Source organism: Aquarana catesbeiana, linkage group LG02, assembly GCF_042186555.1.
Source record: "Aquarana catesbeiana isolate 2022-GZ linkage group LG02, ASM4218655v1, whole genome shotgun sequence".
Lineage (NCBI taxonomy): Eukaryota > Metazoa > Chordata > Amphibia > Anura > Ranidae > Aquarana > Aquarana catesbeiana.
The window spans coordinates 193,213,502-193,233,434 of record NC_133325.1 but is presented as its reverse complement, the minus strand read 5'-3'; the positions used below and the strand labels follow the sequence as shown (position 1 = coordinate 193,233,434).

At 43.8% G+C, this 19,933-nt stretch overlaps 1 protein-coding gene across 1 annotated transcript in view; it reads left to right on the top strand.

Moving 5' to 3' along the window:
• Positions 1–19,933, top strand: part of ITM2B (integral membrane protein 2B) — a 55,432-nt gene that overhangs the window by 19,232 nt on the left and 16,267 nt on the right. Inside the window, exons 2-3 of the mRNA XM_073614118.1 lie at positions 13,087–13,215; positions 16,006–16,209. Coding sequence (XP_073470219.1) covers positions 13,087–13,215; positions 16,006–16,209 — 333 coding nt within the window. The remainder of the gene's footprint in view (positions 1–13,086; positions 13,216–16,005; positions 16,210–19,933) is intronic.

Here is a 19,933-nt window from a genome sequence, read left to right as displayed (position 1 = left end):
CTGGTCCTGGGTTTTGCAGTTCTGCCCCTGTTTTCCTCTGCATGTAAAATTCCCTACCCATGTTATGATGATGCACCCTTTTCATCACTGCAGGCCACCTGCAATGTGTGGCTTAAAGGTACAGGAAAAACACCAGAAGCCCAGACTCTCAAGGCAGCTAAAGATGTCTAGTGTGTGTTTGTACCAAATCCAACAAAGCCAAAATGGCAGCCACTTGGATTCATTAAAACCCCTTTCACACTGAGCCGCCCCGAGTGTCGGAGGTCAAGTGGCGCTATTTTTATCGCTATTCCCCCGCTAGTGGCTGAAAAAGGGTGACATCTGCCCGCAAAACGCAGCTGCAGCGGCACTTTGCCAGTGGTATGGCGGTGCTGCCCCATTGTTTTAAATGGGCAGGAGTGGTGTATTCACCGCTGCAAAGAAGCTGCTGGCATGACTTTGTGACGCCCTGCCAGCGCAGCCAGTTTGCAGCTGAGGCTTTCTTCAGGCGCTATTTTTAGCGCTGTAGCCCCTGAAAAACGCCTCCAGTGTGAAAGGTGTTTTATTGAACTGGCAGTCGGAAAGGTGCACATGGGCAGGGCAATCCATAAGACACAAATTCCTTAGTTTTGTGGATTGCCCTGCCCTTGTGCACCTTTCCTCTTTATGATCTATAAACCAATGTGAGCTATTGCTATTTGTACTTTGTTCACGTCCTCCTCCACCTTTCACCAAGTCCTATCCCTGGGTTCACACTAATGCATTGCGGGACACCGCATTCCTGTGCACATCAAAAGTGATGTCTGTGATTTGAGCCAAATCGCGTTGCATCTGCACCACAATGGTGCAGGACCCCCTTTTAAATTATTTTTTTTCCCTGCACCTGAATCACATTGCATGGGTGTTCACACCCATGTGATCTGATTCTGGCAATGCGTTTTGCAAGCTGTTTCGTGCTGTTAATCTAACACTGACACCCACAGCACATTGCATGGATGCTGTGCGATTGCAGTTTTTCCGGCATCGTATCAGTGTGAACCAGGGCTTGAAGTGATTGTAGAGTCTAGTTTAAAAAAAAAAATACAACTGTTCTACTTACCTTCTATGTGCAGTGGTTTTGCACAGAGCAGCCCAGATCCTCCTCCCAGGGTCCCTCTCTCCTGTCGAGTGCCCCCCACAGCAAGCAGCTTGCTATGGGGCACCCGAGCTGCAGCTCCATGTGTCCATTTAGACGTGGAGCTGCTGTTCCGCCCCGCCCCCCTCTCCTCCTGATTGGCTAGCTGACTTAGACAGCTGCGGGAGCCAATGATGTCACTGCTGTGTCTTTGCCCATCAGGCGGAGAGTCATGGACATCGCTGGACAGAGATGGGCTCAACTAAGTATTATGGGGTGCTGGGGGGGAGGGCTGCTACACATAGAAGGCTTTTTAGAATGCATTAAGATAAAAAAAAAAAAAAACTGACTTTACAACCACTTGAATGCAGTGCTTCCACCTGGGGAAAAGATTTATTCGACTTGAGTCATGAATCTTCCACAAAACTTGACAGTTTAGACATTTGCATAGATTTGAAATCGCATTCCCCTCATACTATATGCTGTTCACTTGGCCTTACTAATATTTGATACCCAATCATGCCCTCCACAGCTCAGCGCTCCATTGAGCGTGGAGGAGCATAGCAGCTGATTAACAGTCAGCAGCTCTCTGCTCGGGGAGCCGAGAGAACCGAGCCATCTGTGATGTTCGGTGGCTCGGTTCTCAGTGCAGAGACGCCGGGGGACAGAAACCCCAAACCCATACTTCTCCTTTAACTTTTCACGTTAACAGGCTGGTGATTGGTTGCTAGGATCACCCGGCTTCCAATCACTTACTGTTTATTTTGTTTAAAAGTTAAGATATATTGCAGCCCCCATCCAGCCCTGTGATACTGGCCACTGTCCATTAAAGAGGGAGGCAAAAATGTCCACGGGCCGGGTGCCCGTGAATTCATTATGGCCCGGATGTTTAGTGGTGGTGGACCCAGTGCAGCCTGTGGGCCATAGGTTGCCGACCCCTGCCTTATGTGCACGAGCACAGCAGCTCCAGCCGCTGTCTCTCTCCTCATTGGACAGATTGATAACAACAGGAGCCGTTGGCTCCTGCTGCTGTGAGCAAAATCCAGTGACTCGGGAGCGAACCCTCACAGGTGCCCTATGGAAAGCAGCTTTCTGTGGGGACACCTGATGAAGAGGAGGGGCCTGGAGCTCCAGTGGGGCACCCCAGAAAAAGAGGGTCCGAGCTGCTCTGTGCAAAACTATTATACAGAGCAGGCAAGTATAGGCATGTTTGTTGTTTTACTAAAAAAAAAACTAGGGTTTACAAACCTTTTCTGGTACGATGTGTTTATTGAGATATGAAAAGGAGGAAACCAGATAACATATTCCCACGCAGGGGATATGGAAACCTAATGCCCCATACACACGATCCGATTATCGGACGAACGATCGGCCGTTTTTTTTTTTTGCATACTGATCTCACGTCGAATCTGATGAGTCACTAAAGTCACGAAAATTCCCGTACGACAGCATAAAAATTCGGAAGTGATGTCATGTGTTGTAATGCATTTGTATTGCATTTTCGAATGATAGGTGTACTGATGAAACGAAAATCGTACGATCTGGCATCGTACGAAAAAAATTTCCGTGCATGTCCGATAGAAAAATATCGGATGAACTGTCCTGATCGGCTCTCGAAAGCTCTGTACTAACGATCCGATTATCGTACGATCGATTTGAATGCGGCATTTTTCGTACGATTTTCGGATCGTGTGTACGGGGCATAAGAGAGAAGTTCACGTAAAAGTACATAATAAAACATCTATTATGAGGGTATAGATTATAAACTGACACCGACCCTCAGCCAGGGCCGGGGGTCAGTGCGTTATGCCCGAGCCTTGAGACCCAGGGGCTAAGGCAGACAAGGGGGAGTGGAGTTGTCCGCAGAAGGGGGGGGGGGGGGGATAATAAACAAAAACTCACCAGTGGGGGTGGTAGGTGTAGAACAGAGCGGCGAGAGAGGTCCAGACTGTAGACGGGGTCAAATTAAACTTGGAGTTCTAGACTAGTCGGATGTAGATTAGGGAGTGCATAGGACCACCACGGAGCCCATACGCAAACCTTTCAAGCTGGCCATAGATCGCATCATCTCAGCCAGTTCAGCAGAGACTGGCTGAGATTAAATCTGAGATTAAGGCTGATTGTACTGAAGTCATTCTATAGATCGACTTGGGAATAAACCACATGCTGAATTTTTATTGCATTTCTTGCCAGTGGCTATAGCTGCTAGCAATAATCGATGTGTGTTCTCCCAGCAGGGATGGCGTAAATGTGATCTGAGCGCATGTGCAGCTCAGATCACATTATCTGCTGATGGGGGGGGGGGGGGGGGGCATTTATGACAGCAGAGACCACTAAGGTCTCTTCTGTTGTAAAATCCACTGACAGGCAAAGTGTGTGTGTGTGTGTGTGTGTGTGTGTGTGTTTTCTCTTTTTTTTTTTTTTTTTTTGACTTTACTACCACTGATACCGCTTTAAGGCAGGGCAAGACCATAATTAATGCATCTATATAGTTTTATGGCAGTAAACAGAAAAGCAGATGGCTTACCTATTAAAGCTATGCATCACTGCAGACCACCCTACATCTTGCAGCTGCAGCTTCTTAAAATAAATCTGTCGTTACAGGACTGCAAGTCCAGCCTTTATCCTCTTCTGGTCTCTTGCAACTGTATGCTTTATCTGTGACATAAGCTATACTAAGGCATATTTATAAATAAGGCTAAATGAAACCTTGCTTGCCGTGCAGGTGCTACAGGCCATGAAAATAGAATGCTTCAAATGTACAGTGTTGGGATCCATGCACACTGGAGCTCATAAACTGCAGTTTATTGGAGTTTGGGCATTTTTTTTTTAAAGCCCATAAACTCCACTCTTAGCTTATGTGTCCATGCACACATGGACATTTTTTTAGCTTTAATGAGCAGTGGAGTTTATGGGCTTTTTTCTGAACGCCAGAAATTTGCGTTCAAAGTGACGTTTTTCACTAAACGCGTGTTAATTAGCCTTCGGCGTTCTATTTTTTCAATGCATTGTGGGATTTTTGGAATGTCCTCTGTGTTTTTTTTTTTATTAAAAACGCCCATAAACGCTAGTACAAAACAGCAATCTGGCGTCCAGAAAAAGCTTCTTTGAGCTTCAGTGTGCATAGAGCCGAAGGATTAATGCCAGGTTTCCCATTATATCTCTAGAGATTTTGTTTATATTTATTCAATCCAAGTAGAATTCAAAATAGTTGAGGATTTTTTTTTTTTTTTTTTTTTTTTTTTTGCAGCAAGCATCTAGAGATCACTAGGCACATTTATTTTCTTTCTTTACATCAGACTTTTGATGTATATGGGTCCTCAAGAGGGCTGCAGTTGTGGTCTTTGGGATGTCTTCCCTTTGGGTCAAAATGTAAATACTAAATGGGTGGGCTTGTATGAATTTTAAAGTGGTTCTAAAGTCAAAACCTTTTTTTACCCTAATGCATTATCTGTCCTAGACCCTCCTGCCCCTAAACACTTGCCTGGTTCCAGAGCTGTAGGAGCTGCAACACCAACATTAGTATCACTTCAAGGTTTTTATTTTCAAATCTGTCTGTAATATATAAATATTAAAGTGATTTCTTGTAACTTCTATTTTTTTATTTGTTTTTTTATGAAAGGGGTTTTTACTTTTTTTTTTTTTTTTTTTTTTTTTTTTTTTTTTTAAGGCTGGGTTCACACTGGTACGACTGACAGTCGTACCACTTTGGATCCAACTTTGCCCTGTGACTTTTAAATCTGACATGCATCTGACTTCAATGAACAGGCTTTGATCACAATACCAGGCACAGTGTCTGGTATGAAACTTTAGGGGAAACTCCAGGACAAATTTTTAATTTTTTTAAACTGTCATGGGTTCCCCCTCCAAGAACATTCCAGGCCCTTCGTTCTGGTATGGATTTTACGGGGAACCCCCACGCTGAAAAAACGCCTCAAAATCCATACCAGACCCTTATCAGAGCACACAGCCCAGCAGGAAAGGGGTGAGGACAAGCGAGCCCCTCCCTAAAGCACCTTGTCCCCTTGTTGACTGCTCTTCTGACTTCTCCCATCTCTGGCTTTTCTCTGCTCTCTCTCCGGCTCTTTTTTCACCTCTGTCCACTGTCTTCTGCTGGGTCTCCTCCTGCTGTCGTCTTGCTCTTTTTTTGCTGGGCCTTCACTGCTTTCTTCTCCCTCTGTTGTTCTTCTGATGTTGACTCTACACTCTCTACCGCTCTGCCGGGTGTGTGGTGTGACACTACTTAAATTTGGCATGGGGTGGCGTCACTGTGTGACATCATGCAGAGGCCCCACCCCTTATGACATCACCACCCGAGGCATGATGGGCGGTGACGTCATAAGGGGAGGGCCTCCGGTGACCCTGCCCAATGCCAATATAAGTAGTGGCGCACCCAGCATTAGAGTGGGAGAGCGCGTCGAGTCAACATCAGAAGAACAACAGAGGGAGAAGACTGCAGAGAAGGCCCGGCAAAAGAGGGAGAAGACAGCAGGAGGAGACCCGACAGACAGCAGTCAGAGGGGAAAAAAAGAACTGGAGAGAGAGAGAGAGCAGAGAAAAGCCAGAGAGGGGAAAAATCAGACGAGCCCCCGGAGCTGCTTAATAAATTACTTTAAAAACCTGTGTACCGTGTTTTATTTTTGACACTTTTTTTATTTTATTTTTTATTTATTTATTTATTTATTTCAACGTACCCCATACTCATTCATATAGGGTGGGGGGGGGGGGCTGGGATCTGGGGGCCCCCTTGTTAAAGGGGGCTCCCATATTTGGCTAAGCCCCCCCCGCAGACCCAACAACCATTGGCCAGGGTTGTTGGGAAGGGGACCTTGTCCTCATCAACATGGGGACAAGGTGCTTTGGGGTGGGGGTGCAGGGCATCCTGACTTGTACGCTTCGGGGGGGGGGGCTCACTTGTCTCCACCCCTTTTTCCTGACCTGTGGGCTGAAGCTGATTTGGTTTCTATGCAGAACTGCACCAGACTTAGCACTCTCCAGTGTTAGAAAATCTTCCTCAATATGTACTGGCAGCTTTGTGTGCCAATCCAGCACTTCTTTCAGTGATGAAGATTAATATGCCAAGATTAGCATCTTGTGATCGATTGGAGCATTATGCAAATGTGATATTGATCGTTATATGCTACTAGTGTGGCCTACTTCGTTGCGAGTTACTTGTTCAGTCTGGCTGTCTCTTGGCATTTAATCGCTAGCTGTTTAGAAGCAAGGCTGATTTACTAAATATCTTCTGTGTAGCTCTAGGCTAATACGATGACTGCCAGCAGGTGGTTAAATATCTCATTAGCAAGATTAACCCATCTAGCTTAATCTTGAGTAGCATGTTTTTGCTTGGTTGGACAGTACTGAGAGAGGATGGATTTTTTTTTTTTTTTATTGGCTGTGTGTGTGTGTGTGAGCTGCTATCTTTGGCTTGGTAGTAACCTCACATAGTACTTGAAGTGTGTGATAGTTTTGTGAATAGCCTACTTTGAAGAATACAGTCATGTTGGATATGCAGAGATTCATCTTCGTTTAATACTAGGCATCTTTGGACAAACCTCTACATTCTAGTATGCTATCACAGCTTCAGAGCCTTTGGTTTGATAATGAGATCATCGTGGAGACAGCTTGCTTGCCGTAATTCTGCTAATGCTTTCATATTTCACATTGGCCTGCTTGCAAACTGACTTTATATTGATTATGTGAAATCTCTAAAGTAAAGCAGCCCATAGATACCACTATTGAAAGCAAAGAAAATTGCTTGATTACCCTATCAACACAGTTGGTGTTGATGAGGGGAATCCCTCCCACAGCCCTTTTGCATCCTGTTGGTGGTGGAATGCGGGGAGCCTTGCCTGCCGGCAGAAGACCATGGTAACTGATGATAGAGCTGCCGGCATTGATTAAAAAAATCCGACAGGCTGGTTGTACTGACCTCGATTTTGATGGATTGTGTTCAGTACAACCAGCCTACCCAGAGATGGATTGAATCTCAGCCGGTTCAGCAGGGACTGGCTGAGATTTGATCCATTTATGGCCCTCTTAAAGGAACACTCTTGCTAAGAAATGGTACAATAAAGAATTGGTAGCTGATAAAAACAACCTGTATTTGTGTGATAATGTAATGGTGTCGAGAATGCTATTGTGCTGTAGTCTGAAGGCACTAGTACTTTAGTACGGCAAATCAGATATGGATATCTGTCTTTACAATAGGCACACAGGACATGGCATATCTGCATTTTTTTTTTTCCTTCCTTTTCACTCTAGAGTACCAGGCAACGTTTGTGCTTCAAATCTCTATAGGAATCAGTATCCTGGCCACGAGAACTGTTTCAGTGTTTTGAAATTATGTAGACCAGATCTCTTTTCTAGTTTTACCCATTCTAATACATATCCCAACCATGACACTACCTGCCTGGAGTTTGCATATTCTTGCTGTGCCTGCCCGGTCTTCCGGGTACTCTGGACTTAAAGCGGTTGTAAAGGTAATTTTTTTTTTAAAAAAAAATAACAAACATATCATACTTGCCTTCACTGTGCAGCTCGTTCTGCACAGAGTGGCCCCGAACCTAGTCTTCTGGGGTCCCTCGGCGGCTGTTTCAGCTCCTCCCCGCAAGCATTCACCACCTTAATGCGAGCTCCCTCGCATGGTGGTGAGTGCTTGCGGGCGCGCTCCCGTGATACAGCCGGCGGCTATAGCCGCTCGCTGTATCACTCGGCCCCGCCCCCCGGCGCGCCGCGTCATCGGATGTGATTGACAGCAGCGCGAGCCAATGGCTGCGCTGCTTTCAATCCATCCACTGCAGCCAATCAGCGACCAGGCTGAGCTGCAGCGAAGATGACAAGAACGTGCAGCGAAGATTCGAGGCGTCAGGTAAGTAAAACGGGGGGGCTGGGGGCGGCGGTACTGTCAAAAGTTTTTTCACCTTAATGCATAGAATGCATTAAGGTGAAAAAATTTTTACCTTTACAACCCCTTTAATACTTATGGGCACTGTGAAAACCCCTGTAGAGTTTAGTTGCTAAAAAAAAAACATTTTGCAGTGGGATTGTTTGGGTTTTAATAGTATTGTCTTATTTTTTTTTTGTAGTTTTTACTTCTCCAAAGACCTTTTATACAGTATCTGTCCATAGAATTTATTACTATTTAAGGTGCGTTCTGTAACTGTTACGGATACCAACCACATTGTCTTAGTGATTCAGGCTTGAAGGGCATTTCTTGATGCCAGATTTTAACTTGTTTTGAATTCCTTTAGTGACCTTAATCCCAACTATTGTTTTGATTTCAGCATTTTTTTTATTTTTTATTTCATTTTTATCTTTCAAACTTTTTGAAATTTAAGTATTTTTCTTTTCTTTTTTTTTTTTTCTTTTTTTTTTTTAACATAAGTGCAATAATGGCACTCTTGACCACCAACATTCTGGTGAGTGCAGTGGCTTTTTTTTTTTTAAAAGGGGTGTGATGTAGGGGTGCGCATCTTCACTGGTCTCACGATTCGATTTGATTCCACGATGCATCACGAATACTGACGAGCTGCCACTTACGCTTGGGCGGCCTAGGCGGCCCTTCCACCCTGCAGTCTTCTGGGAGACATCACAGTTCCCAAAAGATTGCCCGGCTATGCAGGAAAGCGCAGTGAGACATGCGCACCCGACTGTGAAGCTGCAAGCTGTCACAGCCGGATGCCCACAGTAGTATTGCCAGCGCTGTGGACAGGCAGGGGAGAGAAGGGAGGATTTGGGTGGCCACATCGCTGGATTGTGGGACAGGTGAGTGTCTATTTATTAAAAGTCAGAAGATGCACTTTTTTTGTAGCTGCTGACTTCTAATAAACAAAAAATTGACTGGAACTCTGCTTTGAATTTAAAAATAACCTCACTCCCTTAAAAAGTGCACTAATCCGGTGCACTACAGGGTACAGAGATTCACACACACACGGCTGCTTGGAGGTCAGAAGGGATAGAATCCACAGATGACAAACAGCCCTATGAAGTTCCCTGTACTGTCTCTGTGCTTAACAGTGGCAGCTGGTGCTCAAAATTTTTTGGGGGGGCGCAAACAAACTGAAAAATACTGAACCTCCCCCATCAAACGCAGCCTCACTGTGCCCGTCAAACGCAGCCGCTTGTGCCCGTCAAATGCAGCCTCCTGTGCCCATTAAATGCAGCCATCACTAACCCCCCCCCCCCCCCCCATACACAATTACTTTCTTTTAATAAATGTTGTATTACAATGGATGCTGTGCCCCCGCTGTATGTGCTTTTTAAAAAACGATGTTGCTTCATACCGAATTTCGCTGTAGTACGATCATGTGACTCCCGGCTCGTCCCGCCGCTCTCCGCTCTCCTCTCCGCTCTCCTCTCCGCTCTCCTCTCCGCTCTCCTCTCCGCTCTCCTCTCCGCTCTCCTCTCCGCTCTCCTCTCCGCTCTCCTCTCCGCTCTCCTCTCCGCTCTCCTCTCCGCTCTCCTCTCCGCTCTCCTCTCCGCTCTCCTCTCCGCTCTCCTCTCCGCTCTCCTCTCACGTGTCTCCTGAGTCCTGGCGTCAGAAGGGAATTCTCCGTCCCGCCCGCTGACTATAGTCATATCAGAAGAGAGGCGGGCGGGACGGAGAATTCCCCGCTGACGTCAGGACTCAGGAGACGGAAGAGGAGAGTGGAGAGTGGAGAGGGGCGGGACGGGGTGGCAGTCACATGACCGTACTACGGCGAAATTCGGTATGAAGTGACATCGTTTTTTAAAAAGCACATACAGCGGGGGCAAAGCATCCATTGTAATACAACATTTTATTAAAATAAAGTCATTTTAAAAATGCACTCACAGCGCATCAGAGACACCCGAATCGCGATGCAACGATTAATTTCAGCACCCCTAGTGTGGGATGGGAAAACTACAAGCAGCCTTTGTGACGGTACATGGCCTGGACTGCCATCTTTATCTCCATACCTCCGCAGTTGTTTGATATTCTTTGTATTGGTCTGTTCTATAGCTTGAAGAAGCATTGTCATGGTGAGAATATCATGTTTTATTGCAGTGAGTGAATCATCTATTCAGAAATCCAGGATGTGATCACACCTTAGCTCTTTGCGGAAGAAAATTGGCCATCACAAAGTCAAATATTTTACCTGTAGCCCTAAAGTGGAGATATGCATTGTAAAGCTTCAGAAACTGTATAGTGTTTAAATATTTTGTCTAAATGAACTTGACATGAAAGGTATAGAGCAGTGATGGAGAATCTTTGCACCTCAGATGTTTTGGAACTACATTTCCTATGATGCTCATGCACTCTGCAGTGTAGTTTGAGCATCATGGGAAATGTAGTCCCAAAACATTTGGGGTGCCAAGGTTCGCCCTCACTGGTGTAGAGCTTCTTGCCTGGCAGCGCCATCTTTCTCCTGGCACCATCTTCATTTGACCTTCTGTCCTTGGATGAAAAAGGGGAAACATCCCACAGTGTGTTTTCTGGAGCCTGGTGAGATTTGTCTGCACTGTCCTGCAGTCATCCCTGAATACCAGTAAAGATTAATGTATTGCTCTACTACTATGGTCATCTTATTGCTACATCTTAAAGATGCTGAGAGCATAAACATGGAGTGAATGTGCAGTAAGAAAGGACTGGAAAGTGATATGAACATATAAAGCTAGCTTTTTCAGCCCTGAAGCATTGGTGTAAGTAATTACACTGATGCACCATGTACACTGGGGCTCTTGTAGATGTCTTTCCCCCACCAGGAGAAAAGCGGCTTCAAAAACGTGCCTAAGCCATGTTTTTGCAAACGTGCTTGGGCATTCATTTCATTATTCTAGCCGCTGAAATTAAAAAAACAAAAATTGCTCCTGTTCCCTTTAAAGCATGTGCTGTGTAATGGTGTGAACCTTTGTATCACCTGAAATGCCTGGCTATACCCCCCCCTGTAAACTGAGCATGGTTTATCATGGTTGCTGAGCCCTGACACCGTGGTCAGTTTACATGCCTCCGTCATCCTTCCACTCGTTCACACAGCACAGCACTGTATAACATTCTTTTTTTTTTTTTTTTGCCAACACTTTAATGCTATGTTCCCAGTTTATCTGTTTTAGTTAAAAAATACCATTCTATACTATATTTCAGAGCGGTGCTTGCCTAACCGGCTGCCTATCTCCTCTCCCGACTGAAGTCAGTGGGGGATTCTCAGCCCCCACACCCCGCTGTAGCTGTCAGATCGGGAGAGGGAGCAGCGCTAGGATATAAGGTATAGAACGGCATTTTTTAATAAAACATTCACTTGGCACTTGGCATTAAGGAAGACAGGTGAGTGCCTGAAAATAACTAAGTGGGGTTGCAACCACTTTAATGCACCTAGTGCTTAGATGCGTTTTTAAACGTGTTAGGCATTTTTTCTGTGCCACAACGCTTCTCTCTAGAACACACAAGTGATGGGTTTTTTTGTTTCTGAACTCACATAAATGTCTGTGTGTATGGACACATAGCCTAACATGGAGGCAAAGTTTAGAGGCAAGGGGAAAAAATTAAATAAATTAGAACGCCTGTAAAACAGGTATTTTTACCTCAAGTGTGGATGAGGCCGACTATTTCAGCTGCGTTTACATTGTAACTACAGTTTCACTTTAACAGCATCTAGAGAGATGATGTTGAAAAATGTAATCTATGGGTTCCTAGTTTGCTTTTATAACAAATGAATACCAGTAAGGCACTATAGTGAGGTAAACTGGTTGTAAAGGATTGTTTTTTATTTTTTATTTTTTTTTAATAACAAACATGTCATACTTCCACTGTGCAGCTTGTTTTGCACAGAGTGGCCCCCAAACATCCTCTTCTGGGGTCCCCCAGCGACTCCTCCCCACATCAGATCACCCCCTAGGAGAAGCGCTCTCCCAGGTGGGTTTCCTTGCTGACGTGCTCCAGAGTCCAGCATTTGCGTCCACAGACACGAATGCTGGACTCGGCCCCGCCCCCGGTGCCCGCGTCATTGGATTTGATTGACAACAGCGGGAGCCAATGGCTGCGCTGCTATCAATCTATCCAATCAAGAGCCGGGACCCCATGGAGAGCTGGACAGTGCGTCCCCGCCGAAGAGATGAAGGGGCTCAAGTAAGTAAAATGGGAGGGGGGGGACGACATGACGACTGGTGACTGCCGACTGCCAGGTTTTTTTCACCTTAATGCATAGGATGCATTAAGGTAAAAAATCACGAGGGTTTACAACCCCTTTAATGGTACTGCTTCATCCTAAACAAATCCTAATGTTTTTCATATTCGCATCCAGCCAGCACTTTCACAATTGAGCATTACTCCCATCCAGCCTGGCTCTTGCTTTCTATCTGTAGATGTTATACCCCCACAGATGTCAGTATGAGCAATGACGCTCTTTTTTTTTTTTTTTTTGTGTACATTAGAACACGATTAATGTAGTATTTTCACTTGTTTCATAGAGTATCATAATGATGGTTAATGATGGGCTTCTGCTATGTATCACCCATCAATATGAGGACTAAAGCAGGCCATATACGGTCGAATTTTGAACAAATTTTCTTTTTAAAATCAGAATGTTCGTTTTTTTTGTGATCCGATGGCGCCACCATTGATTTTCGAAATTCGGCCGACCAAGCCTTCAATTTCACCTCATGTTGCTACAGAAAATAATTTTTGTGGCCGGGAATCTTCTTTTCTCTCCGTAAATTTTCTTTTCCTATTACATTTCTCGCACGATTCTCCCATCATTGATTAGAAAATCGTTCGTTTTTCTAAAAATTTCCAACATGTCCAATTCCTTCAAATTTGATTGCCGCACGAAAATTGGCCGTTGTTGCAGCCCACTAATGGTGTGAAATTCATACGAAAATTCTTTCATAAGATTTTCGAAAGAAAATTCTTACGAAATTCGAACCATGTATGGCCGACCTAACTTGCTCTGCAGACTTGTCATCTAATAAATTCATGCTGTCAGCTTTTGGGAACCAATCTGTATAAGTTTAGCCATATATGTTTTTCTTTGCAGGAGGTGGAAGAAGTTGTACCACTTGGACAGAGACGAGCCTGGTGTTGGTGCATGTGCTTTGGATTGGCCTTTATGTTGGCTGGTATCGTGCTCGGTGGTGCATACCTCTACAGATATTTTGTGTCACAGGTAAGCTCATCTTAGAATGTAACACGTTTCAGAAAGATAGAAGTGACAACCAAGTTTAATACAGATATTGGCTCACGGTAGTGGAGAGAAATGTAACCAAGCCATATTTAGACTATAAATGTTGGAAGCTCTGTAGAAATTTGGGGGTCTGCTGTCCTACAAGGCCAGGCCAGATCAGACTTTAAAAGAAAACACTATGGGAGACATTGATCAGTTCTGATGTATGCAAAGCAGCGCTAACCAGGAGCATTTACAGATGTTTATTATAACTGGGCCGATTTAGAAGGGAGAAAAAAAAGCTTTGGCTATACTTCTCTTGTGGGGCGCAGGAGTGCTGCCAATTCACACTGGTCCTTAGTCAAATCGCAGAGCAGCCACAGCAACTCGGTGCTCCAGCCACTCTCCATTGCCAACTGGCTAGGGGGCAGTGTGGTGATTCAGCACACTGCACTATATATATTTTTTTGTACAAGCTTTATTTTAAGTTTACAAAATGTACACTTCATTCACTGAGGTGTCAAGTGACGAGATGCGCTGGCTGACATTGCAGTACGTCTGCATTTTATCGCAGCAAGCTGCAGAGCAGCATGCTTTAGACACAGGAAACAATTGGTTTTTTTTTTGTGTTCTTGCAGTGATGGACATTTTACCATGCTGTCTGTCATTGCATATAGTGTGAATTGGCCCTCCCTTTGTTCTGCTGTGACCCAGAATCGGCATCAGCTGATGAGGCAGAGCCGCACCAAGGTTTGGAAGGATCCCAACAATATTGTCCTGATCCTCTCTGACGCCTGATTGGCAGCTAGCTGAGCCCCTCTGCACTCTGCTGAGAGCTGAAGCCAGCTGCTTCTGCCCCCTCTCCACCCCAGTGCTCCAATGAGTTATGGAGGAGGAGAGCAGTGACTGACAGTGCTCTATGTTTTGAGCAGACCGAGAGCTGAGCAATTGGCAGTCACATGAGTGCTAATTTCTTGGTCTTGGAGCTGATGTGAGACAGCTGCAGCATCACAGCAAGGAGCTGATTATATGTGTTTTTTTTTTGTTTTTGTTTTTTTTCCCCCAAAGCCCACACTTTTTTTCCTTTTTTAATTCTTAAATTCCTCTGCTGCTCTAAAGTAGCACTATGACAGAATAATACTTGCCATTGACCACATCTTAAAGCGGAGGTTCACCCTAAAAAAAAAAAAAAAAAACATATAGACGCTCCTTTTAAATACATTAGAAAAAAAAATGTTTTAATTAACAGAAATGCCTGTTGCTAGGCAGATCGTCCTAATCTGCTACTTCCTATTCTGCGGTGATCTTCAGTCTTCTCCTCCTCGCGTTGATTTCTGGGAAATTTGGGTGCGGGGTCTCCTGGGACCTGTGTGTGTCACAGAAGACAGCCGCCCATTCAGAAATTGCCGGGGGACTCGCGCATGCACAGTATGAAACGGACAGTGAAGCTGCAAGGCTCCACTGCCTGTTTCCCTTAGTGAGGATGCGCCGGCACACGATACGAGGGACGGATCGGCCTGGGGGGGGGCTTGGGGGCCACATCGCGGGTGGCCTGGATAGGTAAGTGCCCTTATTAAAAGTCAGCAGCTACAGTGTTTGTAGCTGCTGACTTTAAAAAAAAAAATTACAGCCAGAACACCCCTTTAAGTGTGCATCTGTTTAGGATGAAAATATGTCTCCTCTCTAGTGGTAATTCGATTTCACAATCTGCAAATTAGGTTTAGTTGGCTGCCCAGAATTCCAGGCACAAGGGTTACAAATATTCAACTTGCTGTAAATGTAAAGCTGGGTACACACTGGCTGAATGTCAGGAGACAACAGATATTCGGCCCGTGTGTATGTCGGTCTGGACAACCAGCATCTGATCAGCACACTCAACCAATGGCAGAGAGCGCTGATTGTAGTGTTCTGGCGGGGGGGGGCTGTCCTCCTGTCAGAACACAACAGCTCAGATTGGAGATCACTGTACTAACCTTGCATGGTTAGTACAGCGGGTTGCATGAAAAAAACCGTTAGTGTTGTACCACACTTAAAACTGAGCTCAGATTGCCTGTTCAAAATAACATGGATTCATCACAAGGAGTGATGAATAGTGGGTTTTATCTTCAAATAAAAAAAAACTTTTACCTTTTGAAAGTATAAGAAATTTTGTTCTGTGTAAAAAAAAAAAAAAAAAAAAAAAAAAAAAAAAAAAAAAAAAATATTGTGACATGCTATATCAGGAAGTCTAAATATTGCTTCATTTCTTCTTTATTTTCACGCTCTGTCAAATATATGCTTACATTTATTGTAATCTGCATTGTATAGTAATTCATATCTGTTTTGTTGCATCTTACCTGATTTTTGTTTTTTTATAATGTAAAAATAGACATAAGTAATACACTTGGATGTTGCACTTCTAGAAAATGGCTGCTATATTGGCAGGGTTCCTTAATAATGGAGGTGGTGGATGGCTCAGGGTTTGGCTTCCATCTTCCTCTCAGCCCAGGAATGTGCATTTCCTCCCCCCCTTCCTCTGCACAGAGCCCCCACAGAACTGACTGGTCTCTACAGGCTGCACTGTGGAAGAGGAAGTGGGCAGAGAGCCCAGAAACCTCAGGCTCCAGCAGCCAAACTGACATAGCACGCCACGCCAAACTGTGTTCTGTGGGCTGAAGTACACTGACATCTGTACTGGAGTGCAGCAGTATTGTTGAACCCAGTGCCCCCTCTACTAGTTACATATAGTTGGTATTCATCAGAATTCTAGCAATGTTTACCTCCCCCCCTTTTTTTTTTTTTCCTCTTTAATAGCGCGGAGTTTACTTCTGTGGAATAAGATACACTGATGATGATATGATGCTTGCTGAGCCTTACGCAGACTCTTCCCGTATTCGATACCACTCATTTAAGGAGAGGATTCAGATTCTGGAAGAAGAAGAAGTTGAACTGATCAATGTGCCCGTCCCGGAATTTGCTGATAGTGACCCTGCTGACATTGTACATGATTTTCACAGGGTAAGCTCCATTTTTCTTATAACTTGAATGTGCTAAATGTGCTTTTGATAGCTAGTTTAGGGACAGCAGTCACTTCTAGTATTTATGTGTGGGTTTTTTTTTCCCTTTTTATCTACTTTCTGTTGGGTTATTTGTCCATTTCATATTATGGGGAATGCTTCTGGATCTTAGGTAACCAGTTCCCTATGACGTCCTGGACTTTGAGTGGAGATAACTGAAAGATGCCTGCAGCTGCAGGCATCATTCGGATATCATCTTTTTCAGCCGGCGATTCTCTGCACCAGAAGAACAATCATAGCTGCAGTTCAGCTGCTTGATTGCTTTTACAGGCGGTGGGAGGGGATGTCTTCTAGATCCCCCACATCTTACCATAAAGAAGACCTGTCATGCCCTATCCCAAGGGACTTGCATTCCTATATATATAATATTATAGTGTGTGTGTGGAGATAGAGATATATATATATATATATATATATATATATATATATATATATATATATATATATATATATATATATATATATATAATATATATATATTCTCGAAAAGTGAAAAAAATTTAAAGTGCCATGTGCTCGCACACATACGTACGTCGCGCCCACATGTTGGGTATCGCCGCAAACTTTAGAGCGAGAGCTACAATTCTAGCCAAATGCCTCCTCTAACTCTAAACAGGTAACCTGTAAACCTTTTTAAAGCGTTGCCTATGGAGATTTTTAAGTACTGATGTTTAGTGCCATTCCACAATTGTGCGCAATTTTTTTTTTTTTAAGCTTGACATGTTGAGTATCTATTCACTCAGCGTAACGTCATCTTTCACATTATACAAAAAAAGCTAACTTTAGTGTTTTGTGGTGTTGTTGATATTTCTTACCCCCCCCCCCCAAAAAAAATTGCTGCGCAAATACTGTGTGACATAAGTTGCAACAAATGCCATTTTACTGCCTAGAGTCCCTGTTAAAAAATAGGGATGGCACTAAGTGCCTCATCCGGTGCCCATCAGTGAAGGAGATAACTTACTTTTTACAAAGTTTTGTAACGGAGACAAAGAACGTCTTTCTTTCTTCCTTCTTTCTTCCTTCTTTCTTCCTTCTTTCTTCTTTCTTCTTCTTTCTTCTTTCTTCTTTCTTCTTTCTTCTTTCTTCTTTCTTCTTCTTTCTTCTTTCTTCTTTCTTCCTTCTTCTTTCTTCCGCAAAAAGTTAAATCAAATACCACCAAAGAAAGCTCTGTGGGAAAAAAATGATAAAAATATTGTTTGGGTACAGTGCTGTATGACCGCAATTGTCATTCAAAATGCAACAGCGCTGAAAATTTGTCTGGGCAGGTAGGGGAGAAAGGGCCTTGTAGCAAAGTGGTTAACATCTTAAAAAAAAAAAAAAAGTGTTTTATTAAAAAAAGACTCTCAACCAAAATTGCACCACATATTCAAAATGGTTCTTTCAGCCACTACTTTGCTCCCCCTTCCAAGAGTCCTTTCTCTGTGTCTAAATTAGAGATTTGATGGATGTAGTAGAAAGCAGACGGACTTTAGCTGCTAAGAGCTGCTTCAGTGCTTAGATGTGGACAGATTTGTTGATAAAAGACAAAACCAGAGAGCATTCCCAGCTCGCCAACCAGTCTGCTGATCAACCAAATTAACCTGTCATAGTTGCATAGTAGGTGAGGTTGAAAAAAGACTCAAGTCCAACCTATCTGTGATTATGTGTCAGTATTACATTGTATATCCCTGTATGTTGCGGTCATTCAGGTGCTTATCTAATAGTTTCTTGAAGCTGTCGATGCTCCCTGCGGAGACCACCGCCTGTGGAATGGAATTCCACATCCTTGCCGCTCTTAAAGTAAAGAACCCTCTACGTAGTTTAAGGTTAAACCTCTTTTCATCTAATTTTAATGAGTGGCCACGAGTCGTTAAACTCTCTTCTGCGAAAAAGTTTTATTTCTATTGTGGGGTCACCAGTACGGTATTTGTATATTGAAATCATATCCCCTCTCAAGCGTCTCTTCTCCAGAGAGAATAAGTTCAGTACTAGCAACCTTTCCTCATAACGAAGATCCTCTAGACCCTTTATTAGCTTTTTTGCCCTTCTTTGTACTCGCTCCATTTCCAGTACATCCTTCCTGAGGACTGGTGCCCAGAACTGGACAGCATACTCTAGGTGTGGCCAGACCAGAGTCTTGTAGAGTGGGAGAATTATTGTTTAATCTCTGGAGTTGATCCCCTTTGTAATGCATGCCAATATTCTGTTTGCTTTGTAGCAGCAGCTTGGCATTGCATGCCATTGCTGAGCCTATCATCTACTAGGACCCCCAGGTCCTTTTCCATCCTAGATTCCCCCAGAGGTTCTCCCCCCAGTGTATAGATTGCATTCATAGTTTTGCCACCCAAATGCATTATTTTACATTTTTCTACATTGAACCTCATTTGCCATGTAGTTGCCCACCCCATTAATTTGTTCAGATCTTTTTGCAAGGTTTCCACATCCCGCGGAGAAGTTATTGCCCTGCTTAGCTTAGTATCGTCTGCAAATACAGAGATGGAACTGTTTATCCCATCCTCCAGGTCGTTTATGAACAAATTAAATAGGATTGGTCCCAGCACAGAACCCTGGGGAACCCCACTACCCACCCCTGACCATTCTGAGTACTCCCCATTTATCACCACCCTCTGAACTCGCCCTTGCAGCCAGTTTTCAATCCATGTACTCACCCTATGGTCCATGCCAACGGACCTTATTTTGCACAGTAAACTTTTATGGGGAACTGTGTCAAATGCTTTTGCAAAATCCAGATATACCACGTCTACGGGCCTTCCTTTATCTAGATGGCAACTCGCCTCCTCATAGAAGGTTAGTAGATTAATTTGGCAAGAACGATTCTTCATGAATCCATGCTGATTACTGCTAATGATACAGTTCTCATTACTAAAATCTTGTATATAGTCCCTTATCATCCCCTCCAAGAGTTTACATACTATTGATGTTAGGCTAACTGATCTGTAATTCCCAGGGATGTATTTTGGGCCCTTTTTAAATATTGGTGCTACATTGGCTTTTCTCCAATCAGCTGGTACCATTCCAGTCAGTAGACTGTCTGTAAAAATTAGGAACAACGGTCTGGCAGTCACTTGACTGAGTTCCCGAAGTACCCTCGGATGCAAGCCTTCTGGTCCCGGTGATTTATTAATGTTAAGTTTCTCAAGTCTAATTTTAATTCTGTCCTCTGTTAACCATGGAGGTGCTTCCTGTGTTGTGTCATAAGGATAAACACTGAGGAGAAGAATAAATTCAATACCTTCGCCATCTCCCCATCCTTTCTAACCAGATGTCCTTTCTCATTCTTTATGGGGCCAATATGGTCTGTCCTCCCTTTTTTACTGTTTACATAAAGAATTTCTTGGGATTTTTTTTGCTTTCCTCCGTTATGTGTCTTTCATGTTCTATCTTAGCCGTCCTAATTGCACCCTTACATTTCTTGTTGCATTCTTTATAAAGTCTGAATGCTGAGGATGATCCCTCCACCTTGTATTTTTTGAAGGTCTTCTCCTTTGCTTTTATATGCATTTTTACATTGGAGTTAAGCCATCCAGGACTTTTGTTGGCTCTTTTAAATTTATTACCCAATGGGATGCATTGGCTAAATGCCCTTATTTAATATGCTCTTAAAGCAAACCATCTCTCCTCTGTATTCTTTGTTCCTAATAATTTATCCCAATTTATGCCTTTTA